Source organism: Odontesthes bonariensis, chromosome 7, assembly GCF_027942865.1.
Source record: "Odontesthes bonariensis isolate fOdoBon6 chromosome 7, fOdoBon6.hap1, whole genome shotgun sequence".
Lineage (NCBI taxonomy): Eukaryota > Metazoa > Chordata > Actinopteri > Atheriniformes > Atherinopsidae > Odontesthes > Odontesthes bonariensis.
The window spans coordinates 37,900,269-37,917,638 of NC_134512.1; the positions used below are offsets into that span (position 1 = coordinate 37,900,269).

At 45.3% G+C, this 17,370-nt stretch overlaps 1 protein-coding gene across 2 annotated transcripts in view; it reads right to left on the minus strand.

Moving 5' to 3' along the window:
• gnao1a (guanine nucleotide binding protein (G protein), alpha activating activity polypeptide O, a) overlaps positions 1–17,370 on the minus strand; it is a 147,030-nt gene that overhangs the window by 34,410 nt on the left and 95,250 nt on the right. For both annotated transcript variants that reach the window (XM_075470746.1, XM_075470747.1), the window contains exon 4: positions 10,908–11,068. In XM_075470746.1, the coding sequence (XP_075326861.1) occupies positions 10,908–11,068 (161 nt within the window). The remainder of the gene's footprint in view (positions 1–10,907; positions 11,069–17,370) is intronic.

Below are 17,370 nucleotides of genomic sequence, written 5' to 3' on the forward strand. Positions count from 1 at the left end.
GATGTTGGGAGTACATACGTTGAGTTGACATCAAAATCATGTCATTCGGATGTGTTTTGAGAATTTCGATTTGACCGTTTTTAGCCAAAAGTCGTTAGCCAGGAAGTGAACGGGGCATATCATTTCGCTGCTACAAAACGCTATTTTTATACCTCTTCTACAGCTCCAAACAACATAACACTTACGTTAGTGAGTAGAGGGTCCCTAAAGCCAAACCGAAGTGTCCCGAGGTCTTCATGTGGTCGGATAGAGAGTCCAGAATGAATTTAATCAAGCCAGTACCTTTCCGGAAATGTTGCTGCAGCAGCTGCCGCTACAGACCGTGGTGAAGTTGGTTTGATATTGGATATTCGACAGAAATGAATATAAAATAGAGTGTGCATTCAATTAGTGTACAAAAAGGTGTGTGTGGTTCGTACTACATCTGAATGTGAATATATGTGGAATATCCAATATCAAGCCAACTTCACCACGGTCTGTAGCGGCAGCTGCTGCAGCAACATTTCCGGAAAGGTACTGGCTTGATTAAATTCATTCTGGACTCTCTATCCGACCACATGAAGACCTCGGGACACTTCGGTTTGGCTTTAGGGACCCTCTACTCACTAACGTAAGTGTTATGTTGTTTGGAGCTGTAGAAGAGGTATAAAAATAGCGTTTTGTAGCGGCGATACTCGATGCCCTCTTTACTTCCAGGCTAACGACTTTTGGCTAAAAACGGTCAAATCGAAATTCTCAAAACACATCCGAATGACATGATTTTGATGTCAACTCAACGTATGTCCTCCCAACATCCCGTAAATTGATCTAAAGTGCATTTTACTCCGGATTATCCCTTTAAGAACATCACTTTCAGATCCTGTTCATCTGGTGGAGATAGTTCTTTAGGCCTGACACTTGTCCAGTTTCCTCAAATGTTTTAAGGACATACTGCACACCATGCTGAGATACACTGGAAAAAATGCCCCTTCAAAAATAAGTAACAAAACAACAAATACAAGACGTTTTTGCTTGAAATAAGTAAAAAAATTATACTTAATATAAGACACAACTGCCTAACAAGCACCATTTCAGCCAGATATAGGGACTTGTTTGAAGACAATACATCTGGAATATCTTGTTAAATGAAAAAGTCTTGAAAACAAATTGTTTTGAGTCACATATCATATGAAACAAGCTTTTTTTGACATTTGAAGAGGTTTTTAAGCTAATTTCAAGATCACTTTTAACTCAAAAGTCCTAAATATCACATCTTATTTCAAGAAATCTTGACAAGCCGATTTTCACTAGTTCCATTGGCAGATTTTTTGCTTATTTCAAGCAAAAACGTCTTTTATTTGCTGTTTTTTTTACTTATTTTTGGAGGGGCATTTTTTCCAGTGTATTTCTTACCCTCTGCAGCTGTAGAGCATTAAAACAATTCTCAGTTTCAGGTGGAGACAGGATGGTGAGTTTTAAATGTGGTTGACACCAGCAGAGGAGGGTGGGGAGCGTCATCCTGATGGTAAACATTGAATCCCTGAGAAAAACAAATCAAATCAAATGAGAAAAACTGATGCAGATGCCCTTCAATCTGCATCAGTTTTTCTGTTTCAAGAAAGATCGGGAGGCGAATATGTGTTTGTGCTTCAAGGAGAAAAGTCTTTTGTGTTCTGAGGCGGTTGTCAAAGAGCACGATCTATGTCCGCATTCTGAGACCAAACACGGAGCTCACACTGGAAAAAATCAAAGTCTTACCAAGTATATTTGTCTCATTTCTAGTCCAAATATCTCATTACACTTAATATTAGACACAACTGCCTAACAAGCACCATTACAGCCAGATATAGGGACTTGTTTGAAGACAATACATCTGGAATATCTTGTTAAATGAAAAAGTCTTGAAAACAAATTGTTTTGAGTCACATATCATATGAAACAAGCTTTTTTTGACATTTGAAGAGGTTTTTAAGCTAATTTCAAGATCACTTTTAACTCAAAAGTCCCAAATATCACATCTTATTTCAAGAAATCTTGACAAGCCGATTTTCACTAGTTCCATTGGCAGATTTTTTTGCTTATTTCAAGCAAAAACGTCTTGTATTTGCTGTTTTTTTACTTATTTTTGGAGGGGCATTTTTACCAGTGCTTGATCAGATGCGGCTCCTGCAGGATGGAGACCGATAAGATGGTTTGATGCATTTTGGTTCTGAGATGCAGAACTTTACAGAAGTTTATTTTATTCTGTTTCATCCTCTGCACAGCGTACGAGTTTGAATCGTCTCAACAGGAAAGTTTAAATGTTGGTGAGAAGACATCGACCCAAACGTAGCTGTTACATAAGCGCCCGTCGTTACAGCTGAGAGAATCAAGCCGTATCTGTAATTACTGACCTCATCTTCTCTGTTCCACACGGTGGTTAACATGTCTAAACTTAATGATACACTCAGGCTGATTATCATCTACAGATGCAGCCCCAACTGAACACGCTCAGGCTAATCACTCAAACATCTGTAGAGAAAGGACGCCAGAAAAGGCCCGAGAAAGGTCAAAGTTCCATAACTGTCGGAGCTCATTGATTTTTCTTTCATCACCTCCACGACCACAGGAGGTTGCGCCCTCTCTGCCCCCCCGACTTCTCACCGTTTCAGCTACTTCTCAGGGGCACTTTACACGGAAACGAAAACGGGTTAAAAACGCTAAACCTTTTTGCGGATGCACTATATCGTTTGGATGGTGACGGCGTTTTGGGGGCATGAAAAGGCAAAAAAGTGAAACCGCCCTCCAGAGTGGAATTCTTGAAAACGCTCCACTGTCGCGCCACCGTGTAAAGGATGAAAAATGCAAAACTGCGTTTCTCGTCACATAGACATGACGTGACAAGCATAATAAAGCGCCAGAAAACCGTGGGAAACACATCAGTAGGCCATCAACATGTCCGTCCCTGCGGACTTTCAACTCGCGGTAATTGACGTTCAAGAGTCATTTCATCAGATAACAGCAATGATGAGGTTTACTTCGCGAGAGTGAACAGGTAGAAGAGAAGTAGAAAGACTTGGTCTTGGTAGCGTTGCCACCTAGCCATCTGGCGTGTTTATTGCATCGATAAATATGAAACATCACACACTTTTGCGTTTCCGTATGCACGCAGAGTTTCACCCTAAAACGCTCGTCTGAATGCAGATTTAAAAGTGAAAACGAAACGCCACTTTTGCGTTTTGGTTTTAGATCGTTTCCGTGTAAAGGTAGCCTCGATGCGCCTCACCACGAACTCACAACATCGCTGTGAGTGGAGACAGCCGATCGTGTCTCTGGCGATGTTCAGAGTTAGAGAAGAGCTCGGAAACAGGAACATCCAGAGAGGTTCTACATAAACAGCTACAGGACTTCAGACAGTTAATATCCGACCGTTAGCGTCATGTGTGTGTTTCTGTGCCACTGCCAGTTCTCTGGGAGAAATATGTGAACACCTCACGCAGGCGTTTGAACGGGGTGCACGATGAAGACACATCTGTGAACCTAAATCCTCCTATTTTTTTTTTCTTTGACCTTCTGAAAACATCTCAGGGTTTAGGTAAGATGGAGGAAAACTCCTTCAGGACTCAGGAAAAGACGACACTTTGATGTGGGTCTGAAAGTCCAGATGTACAATAAATATATCCTACAAAAGGTGCTTTAGTTACTTCATCTGATGGGATCTGATCATGTTGTTCCATTTCCTAAAGGAGGCCGCTGAGGAAGCGTCGGAGCTCCTTTCTCTCCTAAAGGACGGTCCGGCGTTTCCTAAAGGAGACCGCTGAGGAAGCGTCGGAGCTCCCTTCTCTCCTAAAGGACGGTCCGGCGTTTCCTAAAGGAGACCGCTGAGGAAGCGTCGCAGCTCCTTTCTCTCCTAAAGGACGGTCCGGCGTTTCCTAAAGGAGACCGCTGAGGAAGCGTCGGAGCTCCCTTCTCTCCTAAAGGACGGTCCGGCGTTTCCTAAAGGAGACCGCTGAGGAAGCGTCGCAGCTCCTTTCTCTCCTAAAGGACGGTCCGGTGTTTCCTAAAGGAGGCCGCTGAGGAAGCGTCGGAGCTCCCTTCTCTCCTAAAGGACGGTCCGGCGTTTCCTAAAGGAGACCGCTGAGGAAGCGTCGGAGCTCCCTTCTCTCCTAAAGGACGGTCCGGCGTTTCCTAAAGGAGACCGCTGAGGAAGCGTCGGAGCTCCCTTCTCTCCTAAAGGACGGTCCGGCGTTTCCTAAAGGAGACCGCTGAGGAAGCGTCGGAGCTCCTTTCTCTCCTAAAGGACGGTCCGGCGTTTCCTAAAGGAGACCGCTGAGGAAGCGTCGGAGCTCCCTTCTCTCCTAAAGGACGGTCCGGCGTTTCCTAAAGGAGACCGCTGAGGAAGCGTCGCAGCTCCTTTCTCTCCTAAAGGACGGTCCGGCGTTTCCTAAAGGAGACCGCTGAGGAAGCGTCGGAGCTCCCTTCTCTCCTAAAGGACGGTCCGGCGTTTCCTAAAGGAGACCGCTGAGGAAGCGTCGCAGCTCCTTTCTCTCCTAAAGGACGGTCCGGTGTTTCCTAAAGGAGGCCGCTGAGGAAGCGTCGGAGCTCCCTTCTCTCCTAAAGGACGGTCCGGCGTTTCCTAAAGGAGACCGCTGAGGAAGCGTCGGAGCTCCCTTCTCTCCTAAAGGACGGTCCGGCGTTTCCTAAAGGAGACCGCTGAGGAAGCGTCGGAGCTCCCTTCTCTCCTAAAGGACGGTCCGGCGTTTCCTAAAGGAGACCGCTGAGGAAGCGTCGCAGCTCCTTTCTCTCCTAAAGGACGGTCCGGTGTTTCCTAAAGGAGGCCGCTGAGGAAGCGTCGGAGCTCCCTTCTCTCCTAAAGGACGGTCCGGCGTTTCCTAAAGGAGACCGCTGAGGAAGCGTCGGAGCTCCCTTCTCTCCTAAAGGACGGTCCGGCGTTTCCTAAAGGAGGCCGCTGAGGAAGCGTCGGAGCTCCCTTCTCTCCTAAAAAACGGTCCGGCGTTTCCTAAAGGAGACCGCTGAGGAAGCGTCGGAGCTCCTTTCTCTCCTAAAGGACGGTCCGGCGTTTCCTAAAGGAGACCGCTGAGGAAGCGTCGGAGCTCCCTTCTCTCCTAAAGGACGGTCCGGCGTTTCCTAAAGGAGGCCGCTGAGGAAGCGTCGGAGCTCCTTTCTCTCCTAAAGGACGGTCCGGCGTTTCCTAAAGGAGACCGCTGAGGAAGCGTCGCAGCTCCTTTCTCTCCTAAAGGACGGTCCGGCGTTTCCTAAAGGAGACCGCTGAGGAAGCGTCGGAGCTCCTTTCTCTCCTAAAGGACGGTCCGGCGTTTCCTAAAGGAGACCGCTGAGGAAGCGTCGGAGCTCCCTTCTCTCCTAAAAGACGGTCCGGCGTTTCCTAAAGGAGACCGCTGAGGAAGCGTCGCAGCTCCCTTCTCTCCTAAAGGACGGTTCGGCGTTTCCTAAAGGAGACCGCTGAGGAAGAGTCGGAGATCCTTTCTCTCCTAAAGGACGGTCCGGCGTTTCCTAAAGGAGACCGCTGAGGAAGCGTCGGAGCTCCTTTCTCTCCTAAAGGACGGTCCGGCGTTTCCTAAAGGAGACCGCTGAGGAAGCGTCGGAGCTCCTTTCTCTCCTAAAGGACGGTCCGGCGTTTCCTAAAGGAGACCGCTGAGGAAGCGTCGGAGCTCCCTTCTCTCCTAAAGGACGGTCCGGCGTTTCCTAAAGGAGGCCGCTGAGGAAGCGTCGGAGCTCCTTTCTCTCCTAAAGGACGGTCCGGCGTTTCCTAAAGGAGACCGCTGAGGAAGCGTCGGAGCTCCTTTCTCTCCTAAAGGACGGTCCGGCGTTTCCTAAAGGAGACCGCTGAGGAAGCGTCGGAGCTCCCTTCTCTCCTAAAGGACGGTCCGGCGTTTCCTAAAGGAGGCCGCTGAGGAAGCGTCGGAGCTCCCTTCTCTCCTAAAGGACGGTCCGGCGTTTCCTAAAGGAGGCCGCTGAGGAAGTGTCGCAGCTCCCTTCTCTCCTAAAAGACGGTCCGGTGTTTCCTAAAGGAGACCGCTGAGGAAGCGTCGGAGCTCCTTTCTCTCCTAAAGGACGGTCCGGCGTTTCCTAAAGGAGGCCGCTGAGGAAGCGTCGCAGCTCCTTTCTCTCCTAAAGGACGGTCCGGCGTTTCCTAAAGGAGACCGCTGAGGAAGCGTCGCAGCTCCCTTCTCTCCTAAAGGACGGTCCGGCGTTTCCTAAAGGAGACCGCTGAGGAAGCGTCGGAGCTCCCTTCTCTCCTAAAGGACGGTCCGGCGTTTCCTAAAGGAGATCGCTGAGGAAGCGTCGGAGCTCCCTTCTCTCCTAAAGGACGGTCCGGCGTTTCCTAAAGGAGACCGCTGAGGAAGCGTCGGAGCTCCTTTTCTCTCCTAAAGGACGGTCCGGAGTTTCCTAAAGGAGACCGCTGAGGAAGCGTCGGAGCTCCTTTCTCTCCTAAAGGACGGTCCGGCGTTTCCTAAAGGAGACCGCTGAGGAAGGGTCGGAGCTCCCTTCTCTCCTAAAGGACGGTCCGGCGTTTCCTAAAGGAGACCGCTGAGGAAGCGTCGGAGCTCCCTTCTCTCCTAAAGGACGGTCCGGTGTTTCCTAAAGGAGATCGCTGAGGAAGCGTCGGAGCTCCTTTCTCTCCTAAAGGACGGTCCGGCGTTTCCTAAAGGAGACCGCTGAGGAAGCGTCGGAGCTCCTTTCTCTCCTAAAGGACGGTCCGGCGTTTCCTAAAGGAGACCGCTGAGGAAGCGTCGGAGCTCCCTTCTCTCCTAAAGGACGGTCCGGCGTTTCCTAAAGGAGACCGCTGAGGAAGCGTCGGAGCTCCCTTCTCTCCTAAAGGACGGTCCGGCGTTTCCTAAAGGAGACCGCTGAGGAAGCGTCGGAGCTCCTTTCTCTCCTAAAGGACGGTCCGGCGTTTCCTAAAGGAGACCGCTGAGGAAGCGTCGGAGCTCCCTTCTCTCCTAAAGGACGGTCCGGCGTTTCCTAAAGGAGACCGCTGAGGAAGCGTCAGAGCTCCCTTCTCTCCAAAAGGACGGTCCGGCGTTTCCTAAAGGAGACCGCTGAGGAAGCGTCGGAGCTCCCTTCTCTCCAAAAGGACGGTCCGGCGTTTCCTAAAGGAGACCGCTGAGGAAGCGTCGGAGCTCCTTTCTCTCCTAAAGGACGGTCCGGCGTTTCCTAAAGGAGACCGCTGAGGAAGCGTCGGAGCTCCCTTCTCTCCAAAAGGACGGTCCGGCGTTTCCTAAAGGAGACCGCTGAGGAAGCGTCGGAGCTCCTTTCTCTCCTAAAGGACGGTCGGGTGTTTCCTAAAGGAGATCGCTGAGGAAGAGTCGGAGATCCTTTCTCTCCTAAAGGACGGTCCGGTGTTTCCTAAAGGAGACCGCTGAGGAAGCTCATAAGTAAAACAGATGATTGGACTGGACCCAAAATCTCCAACATTTGTAAGAACGATCCAACCAAAAAGTAAATGAATAAGACAAAGACACAAAACCTGACCTGACATAAACTGATTTAATCTATTGATCGGTGACATCTCTTCTTATGTTCTTACATCTGATTCCATTTTCTGCTGAGAATCTAAAACACGACCGCGTCGGCACGTATTTTCCTTTATCTTTTATTCCGTTAGCTCAGAGAGCCTCGGCTCAGGCTCGTGGCTCACAGCTGTTGCTTAGCAACCAGCTTTTGGGTGGGTTGGACGTCGTCCCCGCTGTGATTTCCCGACACAAATTTACAGCTGACTCCAGAGGAAGCTGCAGCGGCGTGATGCAACATCATAAAACCTTAAAGGAGCTCTGGGTCCACAGAGGAAAAAACGAAAAAACTGCCATCAGCAGAATATAAAAAACTAAAATATAAATTCTGTAAGTCTATAAAAGCAGCCGTCACAAACAGCCTCACCAACAACCAAAGGCAAAGCAAGTGGAATAATTACTGGTGGTAAAGAGCAGAAAACAATGCTCGTTTCTCTGAGATTCATCTCAGATCTCCTGCTATAAGTCTCCACATGTTGCCCAGCATCCATTTCTTAATCGTTCCGTGTGCACGTGCACGTGATGCGGTTGTGTTTCTCCTGTGCGAGGGATGCAGATCACACCCGGCGTACAGTGTGTGCATTACAGTAAATAGGTCAGTGCACTCAGGGCCGTGCACAGAGACGGCTTCAGGCAGGACTCGCTGCTTTCAGAGAGCGGCGTTCTGCTTTCTATGGAATAAAAACACATTACATGCATGTGTGATTACCAGCACACACACACACACACACACACACACACACTCACACACACACACACACACACATGCACAGATGCACACACACACACACACACACACACACACACACACACACACACACACACACATGCACACGTGCACAGAAACACTCCACCACTACCACAAAGTCCAAGACTGTGTTCGAAACCGCATACTTCCATACTACATACTGCATACTACATAGTGCATACTGCATACTGCATACTACATACTGCATACTGCATACTACATACTGCATACTGCATACTACATACTACATACTGCATACTGCATACTACATAGTGCATACTGCATACTGCATACTACATACTGCATACTGCATACTACATAATGCATACTGCATACTACATAGTGCATACTGCATACTGCATACTACATACTGCATACTGCATACTACATACTGCATACTGCATACTACATACTACATACTGCATACTGCATACTACATACTGCATACTGCATACTGCATACTACATAGTGCATACTGCATACTACATACTGCATACTGCATACTGCATACTGCATACTACATACTGCATACTACATACTACATACTGCATACTGCATACTACAAACTGCATACTACATAGTGCATACTACATACTGCATACTGCATACTACATACTGCATACTACATAGTGCATACTACATACTCCATACTGCATACTACATACTGCATACTGCATACTACATACTGCATACTGCATACTACATACTACATACTGCATACTGCATACTGCATACTCATCGATCAGACAGTATGCAGAGCGTTTACCCACAATGCATTTCGCTCCTGCCCGAGCCAAAATCAGCCGGCCTGAAGCTGATTTCTCTTGAGCTCTAAACTCTGTAAACTTTAGCAACATTTGAAACATTTTCAGGTGAGAAAGTAGTCGTTTAGATCCCCAACGTGTTGAAAACCTGACAAAATACCGGCTGTTTACAATTTTGTTCCCACGAATTCGGCGCTACTAAAGCTAGCCGCAGTGAGCAACGCACTTCCGGTTATTTTCACAAACTAAAATACCCGTTGCCTTTTATCATAGGGAAAGCCATTACGATACAAGTGGTGCTTTTGTTTTGAAAACAGGAAGTGAACCTACCCTCGTTGTAGCTAGCTTGAAACTGCCGTTTTGACAGGAAATGACGATCGGCGACGTCACGTTACGTTGCATCTTGGGTAGTTTGAGTATGAGTAGTAACCTCATGATGCATACCCAACATTTAGGAGAATCTAGTATGCGTCTGGGAACTTCTCACTTACTGAAACTGGCATACTAACTCAAAAAGTTAGTAGGAGTAGTAGGAGAAGTATGCGGTTTGGAACACAGCCCATGTTTGCAGAAAGGTTCGGATCATAAACCGACACCTGGAAGTTTCTGCACTCCACTTACTAAATCTGATCAAAGTTCTTGTCTGGTTGAGGCTTCCTGATGCAGAGTCTCACACACACACATGCACACACACGTGCACACATTAAGGCGTGCACGTGGTCCGATCCTGTGATATCGGTCCTGTCATTTCATTGGCTGCTTCGCCTGTTTGGCTCCACAGGACACATCATAATAGGAAGTATGCATCAAACTTTAATGTGACATTTAACAGACAGGCACCAAGTGGAAGCTGACTTGAGTCATTTTAGACTAAACAACCTTCCCCTTTTCTCACCTTTTTGTCTCACCGTCTGTCACAGTCACCATCACATTTCATTCATTGCACCACTTTCCTTCGGTTCTTATCTCCTCATGTTCTCTGCTCACATCTGCACCAGATGCCTATAAGATCCCTTTGATTATTCAGAGGTTTGTGACCTCTCTAAAGCCCTCAGGTCACACATCCTACTTCTCAAACAGTGAATAACACGTTTATAACCGACAGACTCGGCGCACCAGCAGCAAGTTTTACGATTTAATCTACTCCAGCAGCTCAGAATAACCTCATCATTCGCTCTTCTGCACCATCTCTCCTTCTGATGGACGACCATCACTGAGTCAGAGGAAGGGTCTTTTCCTTCGGTGTCGTCTTCATGTTTTCCCTGCAGTTTTCTTTAGCTCTAATATGAGACTCTAGGATGACTCGACGCTCCTGGGTCGCATATCTTTGCATATAAATCTCCATCTCGTCACATATAAATCACCAGTCAGTCACAGAATAGATTTTAAAAGTCTGCTGATGGTTTACAATCTGTGATCTGTTCAGAGAATATAAAGCCAGCAGAGCTCTTAGATCCAAGGACTCAGGTCAGCTGGTCCAGTCCAGAGTCCAGACTAAACATGGAGAAGCAGCATTTAGCTGTTATGCTGCCAACAAGTGGAACAAACTGCCAGTGGAGATTAAACTTTCACCAAATGGAGACATTTTTAAATCCAGGTTAAACACATTTCTGTTCTCATGTGTCTATGCATGAAATCTGCACGCTATCTTTGAACTTATCTGGACTGTTGCTTGTTCTTAAATTCATTTAAATGATTTTATTTGTTTCTCTTTATATTGTTTTATGTATTTTATTTTTCTTTTTCTTTTCTTTTATTTAAAAAAAAAATTTGAATGCTTCTTCCACTCCCTGCTGCAATGCTTTTATTTTATGTGAAGCACTTTGAATCGTGCTATACAAATAAACTTGAGTTGATTTAATATAAACAACCACGTGGACTTACTATTGCGCTGAGTCGTTGAGCTGGTACTCCCGGGCCCGGCTGAAGCATTCCTGGTTGCCCGAGTCCGACCACAGGCGTATCATAGCGGACAGCAGCTCGGCGGAGAAAGGCTCTGTGTCCTCCATACGACTGACCACGTCGCACACCATCTTAGCGTCCGCCTGAAGAGGAGAGGAGCTGGCGGTTAGCGCTCAGAAACAGGGATGGAACATGAGAAAACCAACAGCTTCCAGAGGAGAAGCTGAGCTCATTTTCATCTACGCTCGAAGCAGTTTGAATGTGTTTGTTGGGTGACTGTTACCCCCTCAGCCCCAGAAAAGATGGGACCTTGTACGGTGTAATAAACACAGAAAGCCAAAGGACCCGTCGGGTCACCGGCTGGTTGCTGATCAACCTGATTAGCTGCATGTTCCAGAGCTGCTTATTCTTTTTATTACTTAGTAAAATGTGACACTTTCAACTTTTTCTCAGCACTTGTGAATCAAATATTGATTTTACAGCTGTGGCTGCAGCTGAAAAAAGGAGAAAAGAACAGAACCAGAGATGGAAAAAGGCTCCTCGGAGCTGCAGCTGCAGAGGTCCGAGGCTCTAATTACGCCCTCGTGTCATCAAGCCTCGACACGGGCGCTGCTTCAGGAAGACGACTAGAGTAAAGGTTGAAAAGCTGAAAATACTCTCACATTAAAGACAGAGATGAGCTGTTTCAGGGTTTCATGGCAGCTGGGCTGCAGCTAAGGTGAAGCTTCTTCAGGGAGTTAGTTTTTAGTCTGCTGTGTCACACAGCTGGGGTCTGGATGCTCCGAGCGGCAGATAAATAAATAAACAATAAAAAAGGAGTTGTGTATTGTGTTGTGTCTTCATCTGTGCAGACCGAGCAGCAAACACTGTAACAGGCGCGGCTGTCGGCAGGCGGCAGCAGGCAGTGATACGAAGGGAGAGAAAATAGTGCCAAGAGATTGTGAGGTCTGACTTTTTCCTGGAGAACCATTTTGTGATGCAAATGTATTACTCTGTTGAACGCATATTGTTTTGAGAAGCAAAACGCTTCATTTTTTAAACCCCAGCCAACTAGCCGGACTACCTTCATCAACACCAAAACGAGGCTGGAACTCTGCTCACAGGACGCAGCAGGGGGTAAGAAGATGTTCATAAATGATGTTGCTGATATGGGATGTCATACAGCTTCATGTCAAAAGAGGCGAACTATCCCTTTAAATCCAGAGGAAGGACAGTGAGGTCCAGGCTTGGATATGTGACGGAGGAATCATGACGCGACTCTGACTCGTCGACCAGCCGCTGGCTCGTTGTTACATTGCTTCAGCATTCCTGGATGTGGCATTTTAACAAACACCAGGACTGTGTTCCAAACCGCATACTTCTCCTACTACTCATACTAACTTTTTGAGTTAGTATGCGAATTTGAGTAAGCGAGAAGTTCCCGGATGCATACTAGATTCTCCGAAATGTTGGGTATGCATCACGAGGTTACTACTCATACTCAAACTACCCAAGATGCAACGTAACGTGACGTCGCCGATCGTCATTTCCTGTCAAAACGGCAGTTTCAAGCTAGCTACAACGAGGGTAGGTTCACTTCCTGTTTTCAAAACAAAAGCACCAATTGTGTCGTAATGGCTTTCCCTATGTTAAGGGCAACGGGTATTTTATTTTGTGAAAATAACAGGAAGTGCGTTGCTCGCTGCGGCTAGCTTTAGTAGCGCCGAATTCGTGGGAACAAAATTGTAAACAGCCGGTATTTTCAACACGTTAGTAGTATGTAGTATGCAGTATGTAGTATGCAGTATGTAGTATGTAGTATACAGTATGTAGTATGTAGTATGCAGTATGTAGTATGTAGTATACAGTATGTAATATGTAGTATGTAATATGTAGTATGTAGTATGTAGTATGCAGTATGTAGTATGTAGTATGTAGTATGTAGTATGTAGTATGTAGTATGCAGTATGTAGTATGCAGTATGTAGTTTGTAGTATACAGTATGTAGTATGTAGTATGCAGTATGTAGTATGTAGTATGTAGTATGCAGTATGTAGTATGTAGTATGCAGTATGTAGTATGTAGTATGCAGTATGTAGTATGCAGTATGTAGTATGTAGTATACAGTATGTAGTATGTAGTATGCAGTATGTAGTATGTAGTATACAGTATGTAATATGTAGTATGTAATATGTAGTATGTAGTATGTAGTATGCAGTATGTAGTATGCAGTATGCAGTATGTAGTATGCAGTATGTAGTATGTAGTATGTAGTATGCAGTATGTAGTATGCAGTATGTAGTTTGTAGTATACAGTATGTAGTATGTAGTATGCAGTATGTAGTATGTAGTATGTAGTATGCAGTATGTAGTATGTAGTATGCAGTATGTAGTATGTAGTATGTAGTATGTAGTATGCAGTATGTAGTATGCAGTATGTAGTATGTAGTATACAGTATGTAGTATGTAGTATGCAGTATGTAGTATGTAGTATACAGTATGTAATATGTAGTATGTAATATGTAGTATGTAGTATGTAGTATGCAGTATGTAGTATGCAGTATGTAGTATGTAGTATGCAGTATGTAGTATGTAGTATGTAGTATGTAGTATGCAGTATGTAGTATGCAGTATGTAGTTTGTAGTATACAGTATGTAGTATGTAGTATGCAGTATGTAGTATGTAGTATGTAGTATGCAGTATGTAGTATGTAGTATGCAGTATGTAGTATGTAGTATGTAGTATGTAGTATGCAGTATGTAGTATGCAGTATGTAGTATGTAGTATGCAGTATGCAGTATGTAGTATGCAGTATGCAGTATGTAGTATGTAGTATGCAGTATGTAGTATGCAGTATGCAGTATGTAGTATGCAGTATGTAGTATGTAGTATGCAGTATGCAGTATGTAGTATGCAGTATGCAGTATGCAGTATGTAGTATGCAGTATGTAGTATGTAGTATGCAGTATGTAGTATGTAGTATGCAGTATGTAGTATGTAGTATGCAGTATGTAGTATGCAGTATGCAGTATGTAGTATGCAGTACGCAGTATGTAGTATGCGGTTTGGAACACAGCCCAGGTCAACACCACTCAGGATTGTACCTTAAAGATGGATCCGTACCAGCCTGTAAGTGTTTGAACGTGAAATCAGTTTTGTGTGTAAAGGTTATTCCGTGTAGTTTCCCTGCTTCTGCAGAGCTGGAACGCCACCCTGAGAGGCAGAAGAAGGGATGTGAGGCTCACTGCCCTCCTGATCAGCTGCTCCTAACAGAGCTGAGAGCAAGCCGTTGCTCCTCATCTGTGGCCTTCAGTTCGATGCGTGTCACAGATCATTCAGCAGGATGTTTCTGATGTGCAGAAATCTGAAGCCTCAGCAGGGTGAACAGTGTCAAACACGCTCAGTTATCTGGGCCGCACCGTCTCTAAGTGACAGCAGTTCCCTCTCAGCCGAAGACAGACTGAGTCAGACCAGAGTTCATTCATTTAAGAGATGATCTGTTGCACCGCTTCTTAATTAAAGTCCGCCGGTCAGACTGTGATGAAGCGCTTTCCCCTCCAGCTGCATCTCTGTTTGTGCACATGAATGAAGGGCAGCAAAGCAGAAGGATCTGACGCTTCCATACGGACCATCTCAGGATGCTCCACCTGTGACCTCATCAGTAATCTCCCCCATCATCCTGTCTCCCTCCTTTACCTCCCTGCATGAGCGTCTTACCCGTGGGGGATGGGGGTATTTTGACACCCCCACTTTTACAGCAAGAGGATTTCATCCCCCTCACATTTTCCAAAAGTAAACCCGTTTGCTCCATGGATGGATTATATTAACGGTTTGCCCACCCTCGTAGTGCACCAACATACAAAATGGAGCGCACCTCAGCCCCCTTACGCTGCACGAAAAGGCATCGGTCAAACTGAACGGACATTCGTGCTGAATAATTAAGCCCATATTTAATTATATTTCATTCAGGTTCTGGTTTTGGATGGTCCAAATTAAAATAAAAAAGATAGAAGAAAGAACTCTTTAGAATATCCATCCAGATTTGAGCAGTCTAATTATTGTAGTTTCCATACAGGACCTAGTTTAGGGTGATCAGAATGCAAAAAATAAAATAAAAAATGCAGTAAAATGGCCCTGTTCTGCATTTTCACAAATCAGAAAAAGGTTTCACAAATCCCAAACAAGGTTTTAATGAATCTATAGCCTCTTTAGAATAATTCCATCCAGATTTGAGCAGTCTAACTATTGTAGTTTCCATACAGGACCCAGTTTAGGGCGATCAAAATGCAAAAAAATGCAGTGAAATGGCCCTTTATGCCCATCCATTTAATTCGAGAATCGGATGCCAACTTCAGGGTGGTGTCTCTGGGCTTGATGTGGCGCTCATGTAACACCCCCACATTTAAAATCGCTGCTCCACCCCTGCCTCCCTGTACTTTCTGTCCTCCGTCTCTCCTTCCATCTGAGCTCACGGCCATGTTTGTTCTGTTCTCCGGTTTTCCTCTTTTTTATGTATTCCTTTCACACCTTCCTCTTTTCCTCTCTCTCTTCTTCATGCCTTGCCCCTCTCCACCTCTCCTCTTCCAGTCTGTTCTTTCCCTCCCTCCATATCCTCCTCATCCCTCCTTCCTCAACTTTATGACACCTGAGCTGCTGCTGTCCGCTGCTGTGTTTAAAACATTTTTAACTCCAGGATATTCCAGGACTCTGTGTGTTTATCCAGGTTTGCATCACTTCATTATTTTATGTTTACACGTCAAGTTTCTTTATTAAATGAAGTGCTTTATCAAAGGGTTCTGACTGTGAGCTCATGCCTACGCACGGAGATAAAGAAGATATTTTATATCACAGAACAGCTTCTGTTGCATCATTTCAGGATGATTTCAGGATGATTTCAGGATGATTTCAGGATGATTTCAGAATGATTTCAGGATGATTCCAGAATGATTTCAGGATGATTTCAGAATGATTTCAGGATGATTTCAGGATGATTTCAGGATGATTTCAGAATGATTTCAGGATGATTTCAGAATGATTTCAGGATGATTTCAGGATGATTTCAGAATGATTTCAGGATAGTTTCAGAATGATTTCAGGATCGTTTCAGAATGATTTCAGGATCGTTTCAGGATCGTTTCAGGATGATTTCAGGATGATTTCAGAATGATTTCAAGATGATTCCAGAATGATTTCAGGATGATTTCAGAATGATTTCAGGATGATTTCAGAATGATTTCAGGATGATTTCAGGATGATTTCAGAATGATTTCAGGATGATTTCAGGATGATTTCAGGATGATTTCAGGATCATTTCAGAATGATTTCAGGATAGTTTCAGAATGATTTCAGGATCGTTTCAGAATGATTTCAGGATCGTTTCAGGATCGTTTCAGGATGATTTCAGGATGATTTCAGAATGATTTCAAGATGATTCCAGAATGATTTCAGGATGATTTCAGAATGATTTCAGGATCGTTTCAGAATGATTTCAGGATCGTTTCAGGATGATTTCAGGATCATTTCAGAATGATTTCAAGATGATTCCAGAATGATTTCAGGATGATTTCAGAATGATTTCAGGAAGATTTCCAGGATCGTTTCAGAATGATTTCAGAATGATTTCAGAATGATTTCAGGATTCTGAAATGATCATTACGATGACTTTAAAACATCTGATTGGTTCATGCTTTCCTCTGTGATCCTGCTCCCCATCCGATAACCACAGAACTAAACAGCAGGCGGGAAACAGGAAACAGGATGTCAACTCATCAGAATCCCTTCAAAATAAAACAGGAACCAAAGAAACTAAAGCGCCAGAAACCCAGAACAAAGACAGAACCCAGTAGATCGTGACAGATGGGACCCGCTCACCCGGCCCAGAGGGCTCGGGGTTAAGTGGGGCCGGGTCCTGCGCTCAGAGGCAGCGGGTGACACAGATATGAATTATTCTGCCTTTTTCATTCACGCTTTTGGACTCTCAGATGGGACTCCTTCACCCTCTGGCAGCGCGGTCAGCTGCGTCTGTGAGTCACATTTAATCCCAGAGTCCACCATCCGACCTTTGAGCGCTGAGACGCTGTGACGTGTCGCCAAGCAGCTCCTTTTAAACGTTAACCTGAAGCCGTCTGTGCCCGTCCTCCCGGGCCAAAGAGGCCTGGATGCAAACATGTTGCCATGTTTCCTCTGAGTCATTTCTGTTCCATTCTGAAGGAAAACGAGTCATTTCTGAAGTAAAACGAGTCATTTCTTTTCCGTTCAGAAGGAAAACGAGTAATTTCTGAAGGAAAACGAGTCATTTCTTTTCCGTTCTGAAGGAAAACGAGTAATTTCTCTTCCGTTCTGAAGGATAACGAGTCATTTCTGAAGGAAAACTAGTCATTTCTTTTCCGTTCTGAAGGAAAACAAGTCATTTCTGAAGTAAAACGAGTCATTTCTGTTCTGTTCTGAAGGAAAACGAGTCATTTC